We start from the raw sequence: 16,208 nt of genomic DNA, 5'->3' as shown, positions 1-16,208 counted from the left end.
GGCCTCGTTAGCCTCTCCAAGGAGAACTCCATTCGGGCAAAGGAGCATCGTCGGCCACCAAAGGAAATCAGAAGGAAACGCAGGGCTGTCAAAAGAGCCAGGGACATGGGCAGGCACAACTTAGTGAGGGGGGTTTGTATGAGTGCAGTAGTGATTTTAAAAGCTTATTGGATTTTATCTCAAATTTCCTGCTTTGACTGTGCTGGATAGTTACTGTTGGCACAATCGTGTGTTTAAGAATGTTCATTTTAAGCGTTTTAGATTAGACTCAACCCCCCCAACTTTCAGCTTTATTGATTGGTTGATTGTATGACTTGATTGTTCAAGCAGGTGTTCTGCAAGTATTGGTGTCCATACTCTTACTGTTAGTGCTGTGGTATACCACAGAACTAAAAGTACAGCTATTTACAGTTAATTTTGTTACTGGTAATGTATTTATTTTGGGGAGATTCTTTGACAAATACGAGTTTGCTCTGTGATATTTTTGCAGAAGGCATTAAGGAGGATGTACATGTGCAAGGTTCAAAGTTTATGCAGCATTTTATGGAAACTGATAGGATGAAATCGCAGGCTTGCATGTAGGACAATTATTTTTACTTAACCTAATACTTTAGTCTTCACAGTGACTAATTTTGGCAAACCTTTTAAAACATTGCAGCTAGTGGTACTATCGATAACTGACACAGCAGACCAGTGTGAGTCTTGTCTTACATATCTTTCAGATAGCCAGCAAAATGTTCCTGTGTAATACAACCCCTGGCAAAAATTATGGAATCACCGGCCTCGGAGGATGTTCATTCAGTTGTTTAATTTTGTAGAAAAAAAGCAGATCACAGACATGACACAAAACTAAAGTCATTTCAAATGGCAACTTTCTGGCTTTAAGAAACACTATAAGAAATCAGGAAAAAAAATTGTGGCAGTCAGTAACGGTTGCTTTTTTAGACCAAGCAGAGGGAAAAAATATGGAATCACTCAATTCTGAGGAAAACATTATGGAATCATGAAAAACAAAAGAACGCTCCAACACATCACTAGTATTTTGTTGCACCACCTCTGGCTTTTATAACAGCTTGCAGTCTCTGAGGCATGGACTTAATGAGTGACAAACAGTACTCTTCATCAATCTGGCTCCAACTTTCTCTGATTGCTGTTGCCAGATCAGCTTTGCAGGTCGGAGCCTTGTCATGGACCATTTTCTTCAACTTACACCAAAGATTTTCAGTCGGAGCCTTGTCATGGACCATTTTCTTCAACTTACACCAAAGATTTTCAATTGGATTAAGATCCGGCCTATTTGCAGGCCATGACATTGACCCTATGTGTCTTTTTGCAAGGAATGTTTTCACAGTTTTTGCTCTATGGCAAGATGCATTATAATCTTGAAAAATGATTTCATCATCCCCAAACATCCTTTCAATTGTTGGGATAAGAAAAGTGTCCAAAATATCAACGTAAACTTGTGCATTTATTGATGATGTAATGACAGCCATCTCCCCAGTGCCTTTACCTGACATGCAGCCCCATATCATCAGTGACTGTGGAAATTTACATGTTCTCTTCAGGCAGTCATCTTTGTAAATCTCATTGGAATGGCACCAAACAAAAGTTCCAGCATCATCACCTTGCCCAATGCAGAGTCGAAATTCATCACTGAATATGACTTTCATCCAGTCATCCACAGTCCACGATTGCTTTTCCTTAGCCCATTGTAACCTTGTTTTCTTCTGTTTAGGTGTTAATGATGGCTTTCGTTTAGCTTTTCTGTATGTAAATCCCATTTCCTTTAGGCGGTTTCTTACAGTTCGGTCACAGACGTTGACTCCAGTTTCCTCCCATTCGTTCCTCATTTGTTTTGTTGTGCATTTTTGATTTTTGAGACATATTGCTTTAAGTTTTCTGTCTTGACGCTTTGATGTCTTCCTTGGTCTACCAGTATGTTTGCCTTTAACAACCTTCCCATGTTGTTTATATTTGGTCCAGAGTTTAGACACAGCTGACTGTGAACAACCAACATGTTTTGCAACATTGCGTGATGATTTACCCACTTTTAAGAGTTTGATAATCGTCTCCTTTGTTTCAATTGACATCTCTCGTGTTGGAGCCATGATTCATGTCAGTCCACTTGGTGCAACAGCTCTCCAAGGTGTGATCACTCCTTTTTAGATGCAGACTAACGAGCAGATCTGATTTGATGCAGGTGTTAGTTTTGGGGATGAAAATTTACAGGGTGATGCCATAATTTTTTCCTCAGAATTGAGTGAGTCCATATTTTTTTCCCTCTGCTTGGTCTAAAAAGTAACCATTACTGACTGCCACAATTTTTTTTTCTTGATTTCTTATAGTGTTTCTTAAAGCCAGAAAGTTGCCATTTGAAATGACTTTAGTTTTGTGTCATGTCTGTGATCTGCTTTTTTTCTACAAAATTAAACAACTGAATGAACATCCTCCGAGGCCGGTGATTCCATAATTTTTGCCAGGGGTTGTATATACAGATTTTATCCCGAGTTCTTCCCAGTGGAGTCTCTGGTGGCCTGTGCTTATTTGGTTTCTGGTTCCATTTTCTGCAAATTTTTTGGCACTTGAGCAAATTGAACCATGTTTGTTTGACTCTGATGCAAACATGAGCATATGTATGTACCACAGCAGTGCCTTTTGACCCTTGAGTAGCATTCTGGGAAACTTAGTTACTGCAATGTTTATGCACGTGGAGCAAACTGAAGTAATGGTCAGGTCAAGTCTGGGAGCTTGTGTTAGTATTCCATGTAGTTTTTCATGGTTTACCTGCACTGTACTGTGTTATACAATATATAACAACATAATGTCGTCACATTTGGATATGACTGGTTTAGAATATTTACAACACTTCTTTTGCTCTCATTTATTTATTTTTTTTCCCCGTCAAATGTTCTTATATCCTCAACAAAATATAAACGCAACACTTTTGATTTTGCTCCCATTTTGTATGATATGAACTCAAAGATCTAAAACTTTTTCCACATACACAATATCACCATTTCCCTCAAATATTGTTCACAAACCAGTCTAAATCTGTGATAGTGAGCACTTCTCCTTTGCTGAGATAATCCATCCCACCTCACAGGTGTGCCATATCAAGATGCTGATTAGACACCATGATTAGTGCACAGGTGTGCCTTAGACTGTCCACAATAAAAGGCCACTCTGAAAGGTGCAATTTTGTTTTATTGGGGGGGATACCAGTCAGTATCTGGTGTGACCACCATTTGCCTCATGCAGTGCAACACATCTCCTTCGCATAGAGTTGATCAGGTTGTCAATTGTGGCCTGTGGAATGTTGGTCCACTCCTCTTCAATGGCTGTACGAAGTTGCTGGATATTGGCAGGAACTGGTACACGCTGTCATATACGCCGGTCCGGAGCATCCCAAACATGCTCAATGGGTGACATGTCCGGTGAGTATGCCGGCCATGCAAGAACTGGGACATTTTCAGCTTCCAAGAATTGCGTACAGATCCTTGCAACCTGTGCACTAATCATGGTGTCTAATCAGCATCTTGATGTGGCACACCTGTGAGGTGGGATGGATTATCTCAGCAAAGGAGAAGTGCTCACTATCACAGATTTAGACTGGTTTATGAACAATATTTGAGGGAAATGGTGATATTGTGTATGTGGAAAAAGTTTTAGATCTTTGAGTTCATCTCATACAAAATGGGAGCAAAACCAAAAGTGTTGCGTTTATATTTTTGTTGAGTATATATTATGTTGCATGTTTATTATTAAGAGCCAATTGTATCAGATCAAAGAATGAGTCACTTCATCAGTCCGTTTACTCTTGCAATCTGAGTATCGAGAGTTGCTCGACGTCTCACCAGAATACTCGGCTTCTGAATTGACCCAAACCGACGTGGTCATGTTCAGCTGAATTAAGCTGCAATGGTTGCCAGGCAGGATCTCATTTCGAGTTTGGCTGCTGCAAAAAAATGTTGGTGAATCACACAGTGGCTTCATTAAAATGATGAGTCACTTTGTCTCAGAGACTCTCGAGGAGAGATGATCTGTAGGTACCTCATAGATTAAAGTTAGACTTTATATGACAGCGGCGCAGACACTGGTGATCATTGACCACCTACACTAGGGAGCCTGTGGAACTGTTGCATCCCAAAAGTATTAAATTGCCTGCTAAATAGTTTGAAATATCGCAGCTAATGCTTTAGAATAATTATTCATTAAGTGAGGGAAGTTATTTTGGCAACATCAGGCACTCCTTGAAAAAAACTGACTCATACCATTCTACAAATGCCGTGCAGTGGATTTAATTTGAAACTTAAAAATTAGGCCCAGATGAGGAACCCAAGGTAGATAAAACATGACTTCATTTTTAACAGCCCTTTAAAACTCTATTGTTGTTTTTTCTTTTCTTTTTTTAATCTCCATTTTGGTTCTTTGTTGCTTTACTGTGTGACCTACACATGGTCCTGTTTTTCTGTTGTGACACACAAAAGTGATGTTTGTCACATGGAATGGAAGGCAAAACTCAACCCTCCCTCAAGAGTGCTTTATGTCTGAAAAACTGGTATCATTGAAAGCAGTGTTTTCTTTAAATAAATAAATGCATCACTAAAATTACATTTATCATAGCCAGATGCTGTAAAAATTAAAGTGATCTCGTTGTTTTGTTGTTGTTGTTGTTGTTGTTGTTTTTTTTTTGTTTTTTTTACCCATTTTGCCCCACTGGCAACAATTGTTGCCGAGGTCAATCACTGTCATTTTCTACTGATAATAAAAAAATCTCAAAGGTACAAATGCACACACAATGTCAGGAGGAAAAATGATCATTGAGGTTTAAAATGGTCATAATTTAACAACGTCACTTTTATTTTCCACAATCCAGATACTGTAAAAATACAGAAATAATTATGTAATCTTTGTTGCCACTAAGGAGTCTTGAATAAGCCAAGTGAGATCAGTATTCACTTGTCCACAAATTTAGCAACTGGAGCAAAGAGCAGAGGACGGAGATGTCTCTGATAGCAGTAATATAACAATGATGACGTGGTGGCCTGAAGGTTAGATTAGCGGATTTGTGAGCAGCATATCTTGTGTTTGATTCCCCATCACTCACGCAACTCATGAAAAGTGCTCCCAGTGTACAGTTAAGCACCTTGCCATGGCAGCATGCTGGTATCGGTGCGTGTGAATGAGAGGCATCATTATAAAGCACTTCGAGCACATGCATCAGGTGGAACAGCACTATAGAAACGCAGACCATTTACTTGCATGTTGAGATGTTTTATTTATAATGTAACTATCATATGACATAAAACCACCCACTGCAGTGGAACACCATATGCAGTAAATGACATTATGCAAGACGAACTGACATTAAATGCTCTTGTTCAAACATGTTGTAGACATATAGTCATTTCCCATCACAGTTTATCTGTGAATTGATACAATGATGGAGTCTGTAACGTATACTCATTACCGGAATTCAAACGTGAGGAGGTGATGGCTACAAGAGTCTGCATCTGAGGTTGACGGTACTGTGTTTAGCTTAGCTGTTTCTTCATACGTACATTGAGTTAGACTGTGTGGAAGGTTTTGTTTGGTGTGTTCGCTGCTTGTATGACTGCAGGTTTTGCGAGTGTAGACAGAAGCCTGTGTTGCTGAGTTAACTCTGGTCTAATCTCCATATTTTGAGCCTCCTGCACAGCCCTAATCACAGTAAACGACGCAGTGGCAGGCACAGGCATGAGTCCATGAATAGCTCAAACTAGCAGACGTGGTGTCAGCACACTGGGCCTTGAACAAGGCCAGTGTGGATAACAACATTCCCTCATATCTGAGAGCTGGCAAGCTCTCCTACATGTTGTATAGCTCATTTATATTTTCCCCTTTTTTTTGATAAAATAATGTGTGTTTAACTTAATGTTACGCATTTTGCTGAACAAGCCTTTTGGTCCAACTTCCAGCAGTTGTGTCTCCTTTTTATTATGGCATATACACCTCTGAAAATTTCTGACTCAGACTAACTTTGTCTGTAGAATTCAGATGTAATCAATTCATTGTGTATATATCTCTGCCTCTAAAAGGCTCTGGAAATGGCCCAAAATTCAAAACAAAAAGCTGCCCCCCTTTGAGAGCTTCTCACTCAAAATAATATACCAGAATAAAGCACTCAGATTTATTTTTCCTCCTGTCATTTATGATGTATTCTGACACTTTTGAAGTGTGTTCAATTTTCATATGTCCTCAAAATTTACTTTTTGTGACCTCTTTAGACCATGTGAACAGTTAACTACCGTTTTCATAATTTTTTTACCAATATATTTAGATCATCTGATTACAAATTAAGAGGGGAAAGTTCACGATACACCCAACCTGATTACATTTTTGAGTTCTGCAGAAAAGGTTATTCATTGTTACAGTGTCAAAGCTGCATGTGACTTAATAAAGTGGATATGAATGTTGGAATTTGAGTCAAAAGGCCCATTCAGAGAAAGGTATAAAATTTTAATGAATAGTATATATTTAAAAAAAAATTTCCAAGGGTATCTGAGACTTTAACTTGGGTAGTTTTTTATCGATTAAGTTTTCTCCTCAATGATACAATTTATTAATTTTATATGGAATTACAATGAGGTGATCAAGTTTAGCGTATAGGCTACAACACATTTGTTTTGATTAAATTTGGGACCTAACATTAATTATCAAAATTTATTTTTTATCATTTTCAAGGAGGAAATAGAGAGGGACATGAGAAGATTAAAATTTGTTTTCCCTTTGCGCAATTTAAAGACTTGGGAATTATATTTTTCATGTTATGACTTTAAAACTACATATAATTTGTCATTCTTCGCCTCACTATTTTCCTCCCTTTTTCAGATGATATTGACAGTCTACCTCAGCAATGGGGAACAGGCTGTGACTGAGGTGCCCATCACACCAGAGACGACGTGTCGAGATGTTGTGGAGTTCTGCAAAGAGCCCGGCGAAAGTGGCTGTCACCTGGCTGAGGTCTGGCGAGGCAATGGTAAGCTGTGGTCGGATGTGTAAGGCTCTGCACACTGCACAATCTGTTGCTGGTAGGTCAGAGAAGAGTAATGCGCCTGTCACAACAATTCCATTTGTTGAAACACTTGCTGTCATCACTATTGTCCTGCTGATATCAGCGTTTTCAATGAGGGCACCATTTCTCTGTTTAAAAGATCCCAGCTGGAGGCTTTATTACCTCAAGTTATGCAGCGTGTTCCATTGGTGCCTGACAGTGCTGCTGGTTGGCCTTAAAATCCCCCCAAAAACATCTGTTTTTTTTTTTTTTTCTTCATGCTTACACAAACTAATCCACCAGTCTGTCAAGTCTTGTGGTCTGTCTAATCTTCAGTGTTTTCAACCTTATTCAGCCATGATTTTAGTTTGCACATTTATGTTTTATATTATATATTATATTATATATAATTTATCTTTCTCTGCAGAGCGTGCGATCCCATTTGAGCACATGATGTATGAACATTTGCAGAAATGGGGGCCAAGAAAACAGGAAGTGAAGTTCTTCCTCCGGCACGAGGATTCCCCAACAGAGAGCAGTGATCAGGGTGAGTACGATCATTATATCAGGGGATTCTGCCAGTAAGTGTCTGTAAGTTATCTTGTCATTTGAGGAAGAGAGCAGTAATGGCCCGTATTCTGTCATCCCTCATGAGGTATTAAATGGCATATTCTTAGCTTTCTGCTAGTCAGCACTACTTTGGAACACTGTCATTTGGCAGCCATGTCAGCGAATTTCTAAACTGTTCCTGGAAGTGATTGTCGCCACAGTCTCTGCACTTTGGTGCATATATACATGCTTATTTGTGTCCGTGTGTCTGCCCTGTTTGTAATGGTGACTCTACTTTTGCAGGGAGTCAGCAGTCTCAAGAACAGACGAATCGTAAAAGCGGAAACACCGGCGAAAAGCACAATGAGAATGGGGTGAGGCAGTTAAAATCATCTAAATATAAGAGAAAATGTCAGCAGTTTAATTTTTTCTTTCTCCTCGTGGATTAATTGGGATTTTAATAAAATATATCAACTGTAATGACTAAATATTGCTTTGCAGATTTAAAAAAATAATCATGACGTCTGCTTGCCATAAAGCAATGATTGTTTTTCCTTTTAAAAGGATTTGCGTTTTCAATACCAGGCAGTGGGCGGCGATTTCAGTCCTTTTAAACATCATACATATTTAATAAGGTTTCAATTAATCCCACCGCAATCCCTGCATATGACAATGACAGACTTATTCTACATCAGGGATTCCTGTTTTAACCTCGTTTGCTTTGTCTGTGCTACACATATTGCAGCTTGTTTGAGTGGAGGTGGGAGTGTTTTGCATAGTTTTGTTTTTTTTAAATCTTCTGCTGTTTAACTACATTCTGTGCTTATAATGGGGATTTTAAGGGTCTACACAGAGATGTAACCCATGGCCTCATGGTCACTTTAATCTGCTGCAAAGGGATAATTGTGTAAATTGCAGTTAGTCTTCATGAGATGCACTAAATGTGTTGGGATGCATCACCAAATTATGGTGCTCTGGATGTTGGCCTTCTACTTTGTACTGTACTCAGAAAGTTACAGAGAAGTCCTAAAGCCTTTCTCACACTGAAGGCATGTGCATGACCTGCTACCACTGGGGATGAGTGTAGTTAAGTGGCTAACATTTTGACAATGACAAAAACATCCGTCACACCCAGGCGACTGCCGGCAACCGTATGGTATGTGTGTGAGAAGTTATTAATAATATGTAGACGTCTTAAAGGGATCTGTAGCATTCCATAGGAAACCAGTGCTTGTGTGTGGTAGCTGTTGTGTTGTAGACAGTGATTCCCTGTCAGGTGTACTCATTGTGCAGCTTTGGCTTTAGGGCGCGTTATCTTGGAGATGTGAAGGACTCTGATAAGAGCAGCCTCCAGCATGACATCCTCTCTTCTACAGTCTGTCCCAGATTTCTCAATCAGAAATTGCTGCAGTCAAGGAATTGGAATTAATCCAACCTTAAGGGCAGTGGGAAAGGTCCAGCAGGACATTTTCTCTAATGTGCAGAAACCACGTAATACAGAAGGAAAGCAAAAAAGGCCTTTTTTAATCTAGTCGTCCTATCAAGTGTAGGTGGTTCTCCTTAACCTCTAAAGTTATAAAGCTTGTATGTTTTGAAGGTTGTTTTTTTTTTTTTTTTTTTTTATAACTGATATAGAGGATTATAGCAGTCAGTGTGTGGGGTGATGTAACAGCAATAATAAAATCCCTGTGTTGGGTTTTTGGTGGGGCGATCACCCTATGCCGGGGTCATAAAGAGCTGTGGTGTCTTTTTCTGATTAGTTGCCACGATGCATTGCTGACTGAGTGTATTCAACAAGGCTGTGCGTGCCTTCAGTTCCCCCACTCACCCTCCCCTGGCTTTAGTTGAGTCACCCTGTGTCCCTCCCCATTTTGAGTCTTTCAAGACATGCATAAATGTCTTAACAGGAGCAAAACACAAAGCAACATGAGGGAATATTCTTTTGCAGAGTGGGAACATCAAGCATGTGGAGTGTGGAGTTGGTGTCTGGTTTGTGATTGTTGTGGATTGAGAGAAGCCTAGGAAGAGCTTATGGAGTCTTGAGGTTGCTAAGTAGCGGTCCAGGTGCTTCCTGTCTTATTATGCATACGCTAAGGCAACGGCTGGTTGTCTTTGGTACTAGGTCTCTTCAGAGGATCCATGGGCGTCACTACAATGACTTTGTCTCAAATGAATGGTGACTTAGCGACACTAAGATTAGGAGTATTCCTTACATTGTGAGGGAATGTCAGCTTCAACATTCTGGACATCTGGCACGATCCAGCATGCAAGTGCCTCAGTGTTGAAGACCACAGAAACTGCAAAAGGCCATGGGATGCCCACGATTCACCAAGCTGCAGCAGATTGTTGCCTGAGTTGTTGCCATTCGGGAGCCAAGATGGTTCTGTAGTGCGATGACCTGACCTGCACTCTTGGCTTTGGGTGGATCAGTGAATGTTTTTAAAATCAAAGTTGTTGCTGCTCTTATTAGAGGCAAATTTGTGCTTTGAATCAAGCATTTTTAATTGCAATCAAGAGCAAACCGGTGGTAGAAAATGTCAGTGTGCTCATTGTCACTGTTGACCTACTTCACTGACTCCTGAGTCAAGCGAGGAGTGTTGATGTCTCAACCGCTGTGCTCCACTAAATGTCTTAAACATCCTGTCTTGTGTAGGTGGGGAATCAGCGGGTGGAGCTCACACTTTCAGAGCTGCAGGAGATGGCCACGAGGCAGCAGCAACAAATTGAGGCTCAGCAGCAGATGCTTGTTGCAAAGGTAGCGTCAAGTCCTCACAGCTTTATCGTAGTACAAATCAGCCTAACTAATGAGTGTGACAAAAGGTGCTGTTTGTTTACAGAGGGACAAAGTGTCAGATATTATGGCTGACTTCAGTCACACAAATATGTTTGGTCCACCGTCTTGAACTTTTCGGGTCAACAGCATGGGGTGCTATCGCACTGCTCATATTAAAAAAATTTGTTGGTGACTGAAGTCATTGTGTTTTTATTGTATGACTTTGCCTTACAATATAAAGCACCTTGGGGCAACTGTTTGTTGTGATTTGGCGCTATATAAATAAAATTGATTTGATTTGAAGTGGTTACAAACAGCTGTGTAAAAACTAAGCTAATGAAGCCTCGTCTGAAAATTTCTCTTTAATTAGTTCAACCCACCTGTCAGTCATTAAAGAATATCTTTAGCAATGTAAGTTTTCACACTTTTTTCTTTAGTAGAATTTATGACAAAACAGATCTCTGCATATCTGGTCACTCTTGGTGTCTTTGCAGTGCACGGACATAATCTGACCATCATGCTTGTGATGTACTGTTCGGTTGCACCCTTTATAAACCCTCAGATTAAAAGACTATTGCCTTTTTTTTTTTTTTTTTTCTGAAAAGTAAGGCTGCTTGTAGCCCTGCAGTCATTCTCAAACCTGGGCCTGTGATTTCCTATTTTAGGACATAAACTGGAACAGTTCTCAGTTGGATGTAGCGATGACGCCATCAGATGCGTTCTACAGCCTACGGACAGTATTGACACAGCACAGCATTTAATTTAGCGTGCCACAGAAGAGTTTAGCCTTGTATTAGAGATGCGGATTAGCTCTAATCTGCTGCCCTGTTATATCATGGAATGTTTTTTTTTTTTAGTTTGACATTTTTTGTAGCAGTTCGACAGATGTGTTCCTAAACGTGTGAAGAATGCTGTAAAATTCTACTGAGACTCAAATTTATCTTGAATGATGAGTTGTGGTACTCAGTAGTACCTCAGTTTAGTAATTCCTTTTAGATGTCTATAAACAAGGTTGGGTAGGATTACTTTGAAAGAATACATGTGGTTTACATATATGTATGTACACTCAACAAAAATATAAACGCAACACTTTTGGTTTTGCTCCCATTTTGTATGAGATGAACTCAAAGATCTAAAACTTTTTCCACATACACAATATCACCATTTCCCTCAAATATTGTTCACAAACCAGTCTAAATCTGTGATAGTGAGCACTTCTCCTTTGCTGAGATAATCCATCCCACCTCACAGGTGTGCCATATCAAGATGCTGATTAGACACCATGATTAGTGCACAGGTGTGCCTTAGACTGTCCACAATAAAAGGCCACTCTGAAAGGTGCAGTTTTATCACACAGCACAATGCCACAGATGTCGCAAGATTTGAGGGAGCGTGCAATTGGCATGCTGACAGCAGGAATGTCAACCAGAGCTGTTGCTCGTGTATTGAATGTTCATTTCTTTAACATAAGCCGTCTCCAAAGGCGTTTCAGAGAATTTGGCAGTACATCCAACCAGCCTCACAACCACAGACCACGTGTAACCACACCAGCCCAGGACCTCCACATCCAGCATGTTCACCTCCAAGATCGTCTGAGACCAGCCACTCGGACAGCTGCTGAAACAATCGGTTTGCATAACCAAAGAATTTCTGCACAAACTGTCAGAAACCGTCTCAGGGAAGCTCATCTGCATGCTCGTCATCCTCATCGGGGTCTCGACCTGACTCCAGTTCGTCGTCGTAACCGACTTGAGTGGGCAAATGCTCACATTCGCTGGCGTTTGGCACGTTGGAGAGGTGTTCTCTTCACGGATGATGCGAAGGAGATGTGTTGCACTGCATGAGGCAAATGGTGGTCACACCAGATACTGACTGGTATCCCCCCCAATAAAACAAAACTGCACCTTTCAGAGTGGCCTTTTATTGTGGGCAGTCTAAGGCACACCTGTGCACTAATCATGGTGTCTAATCAGCATCTTGATATGGCACACCTGTGAGGTGGGATGGATTATCTCAGCAAAGGAGAAGTGCTCACTATCACAGATTTAGACTGGTTTGTGAACAATATTTGAGGGAAATGGTGATATTGTGTATGTGGAAAAAGTTTTAGATCTTTGAGTTCATCTCATACAAAATGGGAGCAAAACCAAAAGTGTTGCGTTTATATTTTTGAGTGTACATACATTTGGATTACTTGTAATCTGACTACTTTTGGATTACATTTCAAAGTAATCCTACCCAACCCTGTCTATAAATAACTGCTGATGTTTATTTTTCTGAATGCCTACCACTAATCTCCTGTCATTATCGCTTGATACTGAATAATTGCATCATGTTTTTTAGAGACTGTGTATAAAAGATGCACTCAAATGTTATATTGTAGGATTCCGCTAGCACATTTCCTCTCTGTAAAATTCTCTAAAGGAGCAACGTTTGCGCTACCTGAAGCAGCAGGAGCGGCGTCAGCAGCAGTCCATTTCAGAAAGCGAGAAGCTGCAGCAGCTGAAAGAACGCGTGGAGAGCCAAGAGGCAAAGCTGAAGAAGATACGGGCAATGAGAGGCCAGGTGGACTACAGTAAGGTCATCAATGGCAACTTGTGTACGTATAGATAAATTCTTAAAAAAAAAAAAGAAAAAAAAAAAGACATAAGCATTCATAAATGGGATTTCATTCAGTCCTGGCCTGAGTGATTGGCACCTGGGCCTGAATTTGAAGTAGAGAATTTAAAATGTGTTCACATTTGACTGCAAATAAATCAACACAAACCTGGTGTTCACATTCAAGCATTGAGAAGCTTTGCCTTTGGATTAATTCTGGTAGTGTAACGGACCATAATCCATATATGGTGCCTAGAATTGAGCCTGGCACTTTAGTGTGTACGGTATTTTAAAATATGTAAACACTGATCGCCTTATTTTCATTATTCTTTAAGTTCTTTAATACATGGAAAGCAAAGTTATATTCCCCCAATTTTAAAATTGATTGGGTCCATAACTAAAAATCATGATCCAGTCCAAACTGAATTTTGTGATCCATGCATCTCTTGTTATTTGGCGCTCAAGAATTTTGAAAAATTAGTTCACTCATAATGTTTTTTTTAAAGCTTTCAACCTACGTTATTGTGGATGAGCTGATCTGATTTCTTCCGTCCTCATGCAGCGGCTGAAATTGAGCAAGTTAGTAGCCTGTTCCAAGAGAAACAGGCTGAGCTTCAGGCGGCCGTGCTGAGAGTTGAACAGCTCAGCCTGCAGCTGGAAGATCTGCGGCGAGGCAAGCTTAACGGCATTCAGACCAGCCTGGGAGGCCAAGTCACTGGCGCAGCAGCACTAGAGCTTCGCAAACTCTACCAGGAACTTCAGGTAGGGCACTGATCATCTCTAGTTCTTATGCTTCATAATACCATAAGAACAAATATATAAGCAGATCTGTATGCAGCCGTTTTCACGTTCATTTGTCGTTCCCAGATTCGTAACAAGTTGAACCAGGAGCAAAACAGCAAGCTGCAGCAACAGAAAGAGCTTCTTAATAAGCGCAACATGGAGGTGACGCTCATGGACAAACGCATCAGTGAGCTACGGGAGCGCCTCTACAAGAAAAAAGCTGAGGCACGTCAAAAAGAGAATCTTCCTGTAAGGCTAGGAGCACTCAACATGTCATTTACTTAGGTTATGCTAAAAAGCTTGCGGCAAAGGTGCAGTTTTTAAATGTTAAAGTTACAAGCTTGGTTTATGATGTCATAGTGGATGCTCTGCTGTCCACATGAGGTGGCAGTTGCGTTCACCTGCTGTCCAGGAGTATGACGACCTCATAAAGAAAAGCACCATTGAGGTTGAAGCTAAAAGTTTGGAAGCAAAGTTGCGAGAAAATTGTGGTGATAGAAAAAGATTTTATTAGGTATCACTTCAATGGGCAGGCAGTAACTTTTATCTCCAGCATTTTTGACTTTTTGACATTCTCACTGTCCTTCCTGTAGCTCAACAGAGCCAATGGACCACCCTCACCCCAGCCGGCTCCTGGGACTCTGGGCCGCGTGGCAGCCGTTGGACCCTACATTCAAGTCCCCGTTCCTGGTCGTCAGGAAGGGGGCTACACCATTCCACCTGATCCTCTGAAGCCTCAGACACTGGGTGTCAACAACCAAGTCAACAATTTACGCTCCAAGTCAGGTAAGCTAACCAAAAATGATCACTTTTGCGGAAGATACTAGATGATAGTTGTGTTTTTTTGTTTGTTTTTTCCAGATGAAGATAAAAGTCCACTTCCATATGAATCTTTCCTCCTCCTCCGTATTTTTCAGAGTACAAGTTTTTTTTTTTTTTTTTTTTTTTTTTTTTTTTGTATTGTCAGCTCTTTCATTTGGGATTTATGCGCATTGTTATCGTGTACTTTATATTACCGACATTTATTTTCTTTTTTTATTAGTTTATTTTGTGTAGAGCTGTGATTCCTGGGAAAGTCCTATATAAATGGTTATTGTAATTATAATCATTATTATTAATAATGAATGTGTGATTCCCCCCCAAAGAATTAGATGAAACTGAGGGCTTATATTTATATGTAGCAGCTAGCTTAGCCTAACCTAGGTATAGCTAACCTAGGTATAGGTAGGTTATAGCCATAGCTTCAAAAACAAACCCAATAAAACAGTCAGTTGTGAGATTTTCCTATCAAGCAAGAATATTTTTGTTAAGTACAACCGAAGGGATGAAAGAAGCCCACAATTGCATATTATAAGCAGAGTTGGCAACTCTGGTAGTTATAGAAAGTATCTAATCATATAACAGGTAAACTGTGGGCTCTTAGAGTGATCTGGCTTAGAAGTAAATCAGTAAATCTTATTTATATACAGTTATGAGAATACCTGACAGGAGTCGTACACCACTTTACATGTAACACCTCTTGCATGAAAACTCTTGTGACTGAAATCTTCTCAACTGTTGTCTTCTTCATACCTCACCTGACCTCTGCTTGATTTCTGTGTTTCCTTTTCTTTCCTCTTGAACCTCACTTTTGTCCCGTGTACTTTGTTGTGTATATTGTGATTCCTTCTCTTTCTCACCTCTCATGTTTCTATGCTGTCTTGTCTGTGTAATGTCTCTGTCTTACTGGGCGGTTGGGTGGGTGGGGGTGGGGCAGATGGTGTAAGAAAGCCTCCTGGCCCATGGAAGGTGTCTGATTTAGACATCGTTGTGGACCCGGTACCCCCATCCCTTCCAGAATCACACCCAGGCTCCGGAGCCTCCACGGGCTGTGACGCCACGTCTTGTGAGTGCACAGTGTTGTGTAAGAACAGTGATGGCACATTCTGAACCTCCTCTTTTGAATGTAGGGCAAAATGCTCAGCAGACACCGGAACCTAGACTCAGAGTCAGAGTCAACATGTAGCAGAGTTTGTTATGGACTAGAGACTGGGATATGCTTCATTATGTCTTGAAACCTCACTATAATCAAGTCAGTCACTGATGTTTTCAAAGCAGGTGGCAATTAATTGCTCCAAATGGCTGCAAACACACAAAATGAAATCTGGTTACACAACTGGGGAAATCTGAGAAGGATATGCACATCTGTGCCTGGTTAACTTGAAGAATCACTAATTGATTGCATCATAAAACTCTCCTGCCAGTGCCGTATTGGGACAGTTTATTGGAATTGATGGAAATTTTACATGGAGTTTTTCCCCTTGTGAATTTGTTAATAATGTCATGGTGGTGGTCTGTCATTGTGAAATATTCTGTTGCCATCTGCAGAAATGATACACTCTTTGGGCTTGATTTACTAAGACTCCATGTAATGAGTGCTAAACTGCATGGGCTTTCCAACATTTTGCATGTTTGGGTGGGGAATATTTTTCT

General features: G+C 40.4%; 1 protein-coding gene across 4 annotated transcripts in view; it reads left to right on the top strand.

The window, feature by feature from the left end:
• The window catches only part of ppp1r13bb (protein phosphatase 1, regulatory subunit 13Bb), a 30,390-nt gene that overhangs the window by 4,797 nt on the left and 9,385 nt on the right, over nucleotides 1-16,208 (top strand). For 2 of the 4 annotated variants that reach the window (XM_034161773.1, XM_034161772.1), the window contains 9 exons: nucleotides 6,871-7,018; nucleotides 7,461-7,580; nucleotides 7,886-7,956; nucleotides 10,236-10,337; nucleotides 12,780-12,954; nucleotides 13,516-13,715; nucleotides 13,821-13,985; nucleotides 14,330-14,522; nucleotides 15,493-15,621. In XM_034161773.1, the coding sequence (XP_034017664.1) occupies nucleotides 6,871-7,018; nucleotides 7,461-7,580; nucleotides 7,886-7,956; nucleotides 10,236-10,337; nucleotides 12,780-12,954; nucleotides 13,516-13,715; nucleotides 13,821-13,985; nucleotides 14,330-14,522; nucleotides 15,493-15,621 (1,303 nt within the window). The remainder of the gene's footprint in view (nucleotides 1-6,870; nucleotides 7,019-7,460; nucleotides 7,581-7,885; nucleotides 7,957-10,235; nucleotides 10,338-12,779; nucleotides 12,955-13,515; nucleotides 13,716-13,820; nucleotides 13,986-14,329; nucleotides 14,523-15,492; nucleotides 15,622-16,208) is intronic. The other 2 variants (XM_034161774.1, XM_034161775.1) reach the window with 2 other exon arrangements.

This window comes from Thalassophryne amazonica, chromosome 21, assembly GCF_902500255.1.
Source record: "Thalassophryne amazonica chromosome 21, fThaAma1.1, whole genome shotgun sequence".
NCBI lineage: Eukaryota > Metazoa > Chordata > Actinopteri > Batrachoidiformes > Batrachoididae > Thalassophryne > Thalassophryne amazonica.
This window is presented reverse-complemented; position numbering and strand designations above follow the sequence as displayed.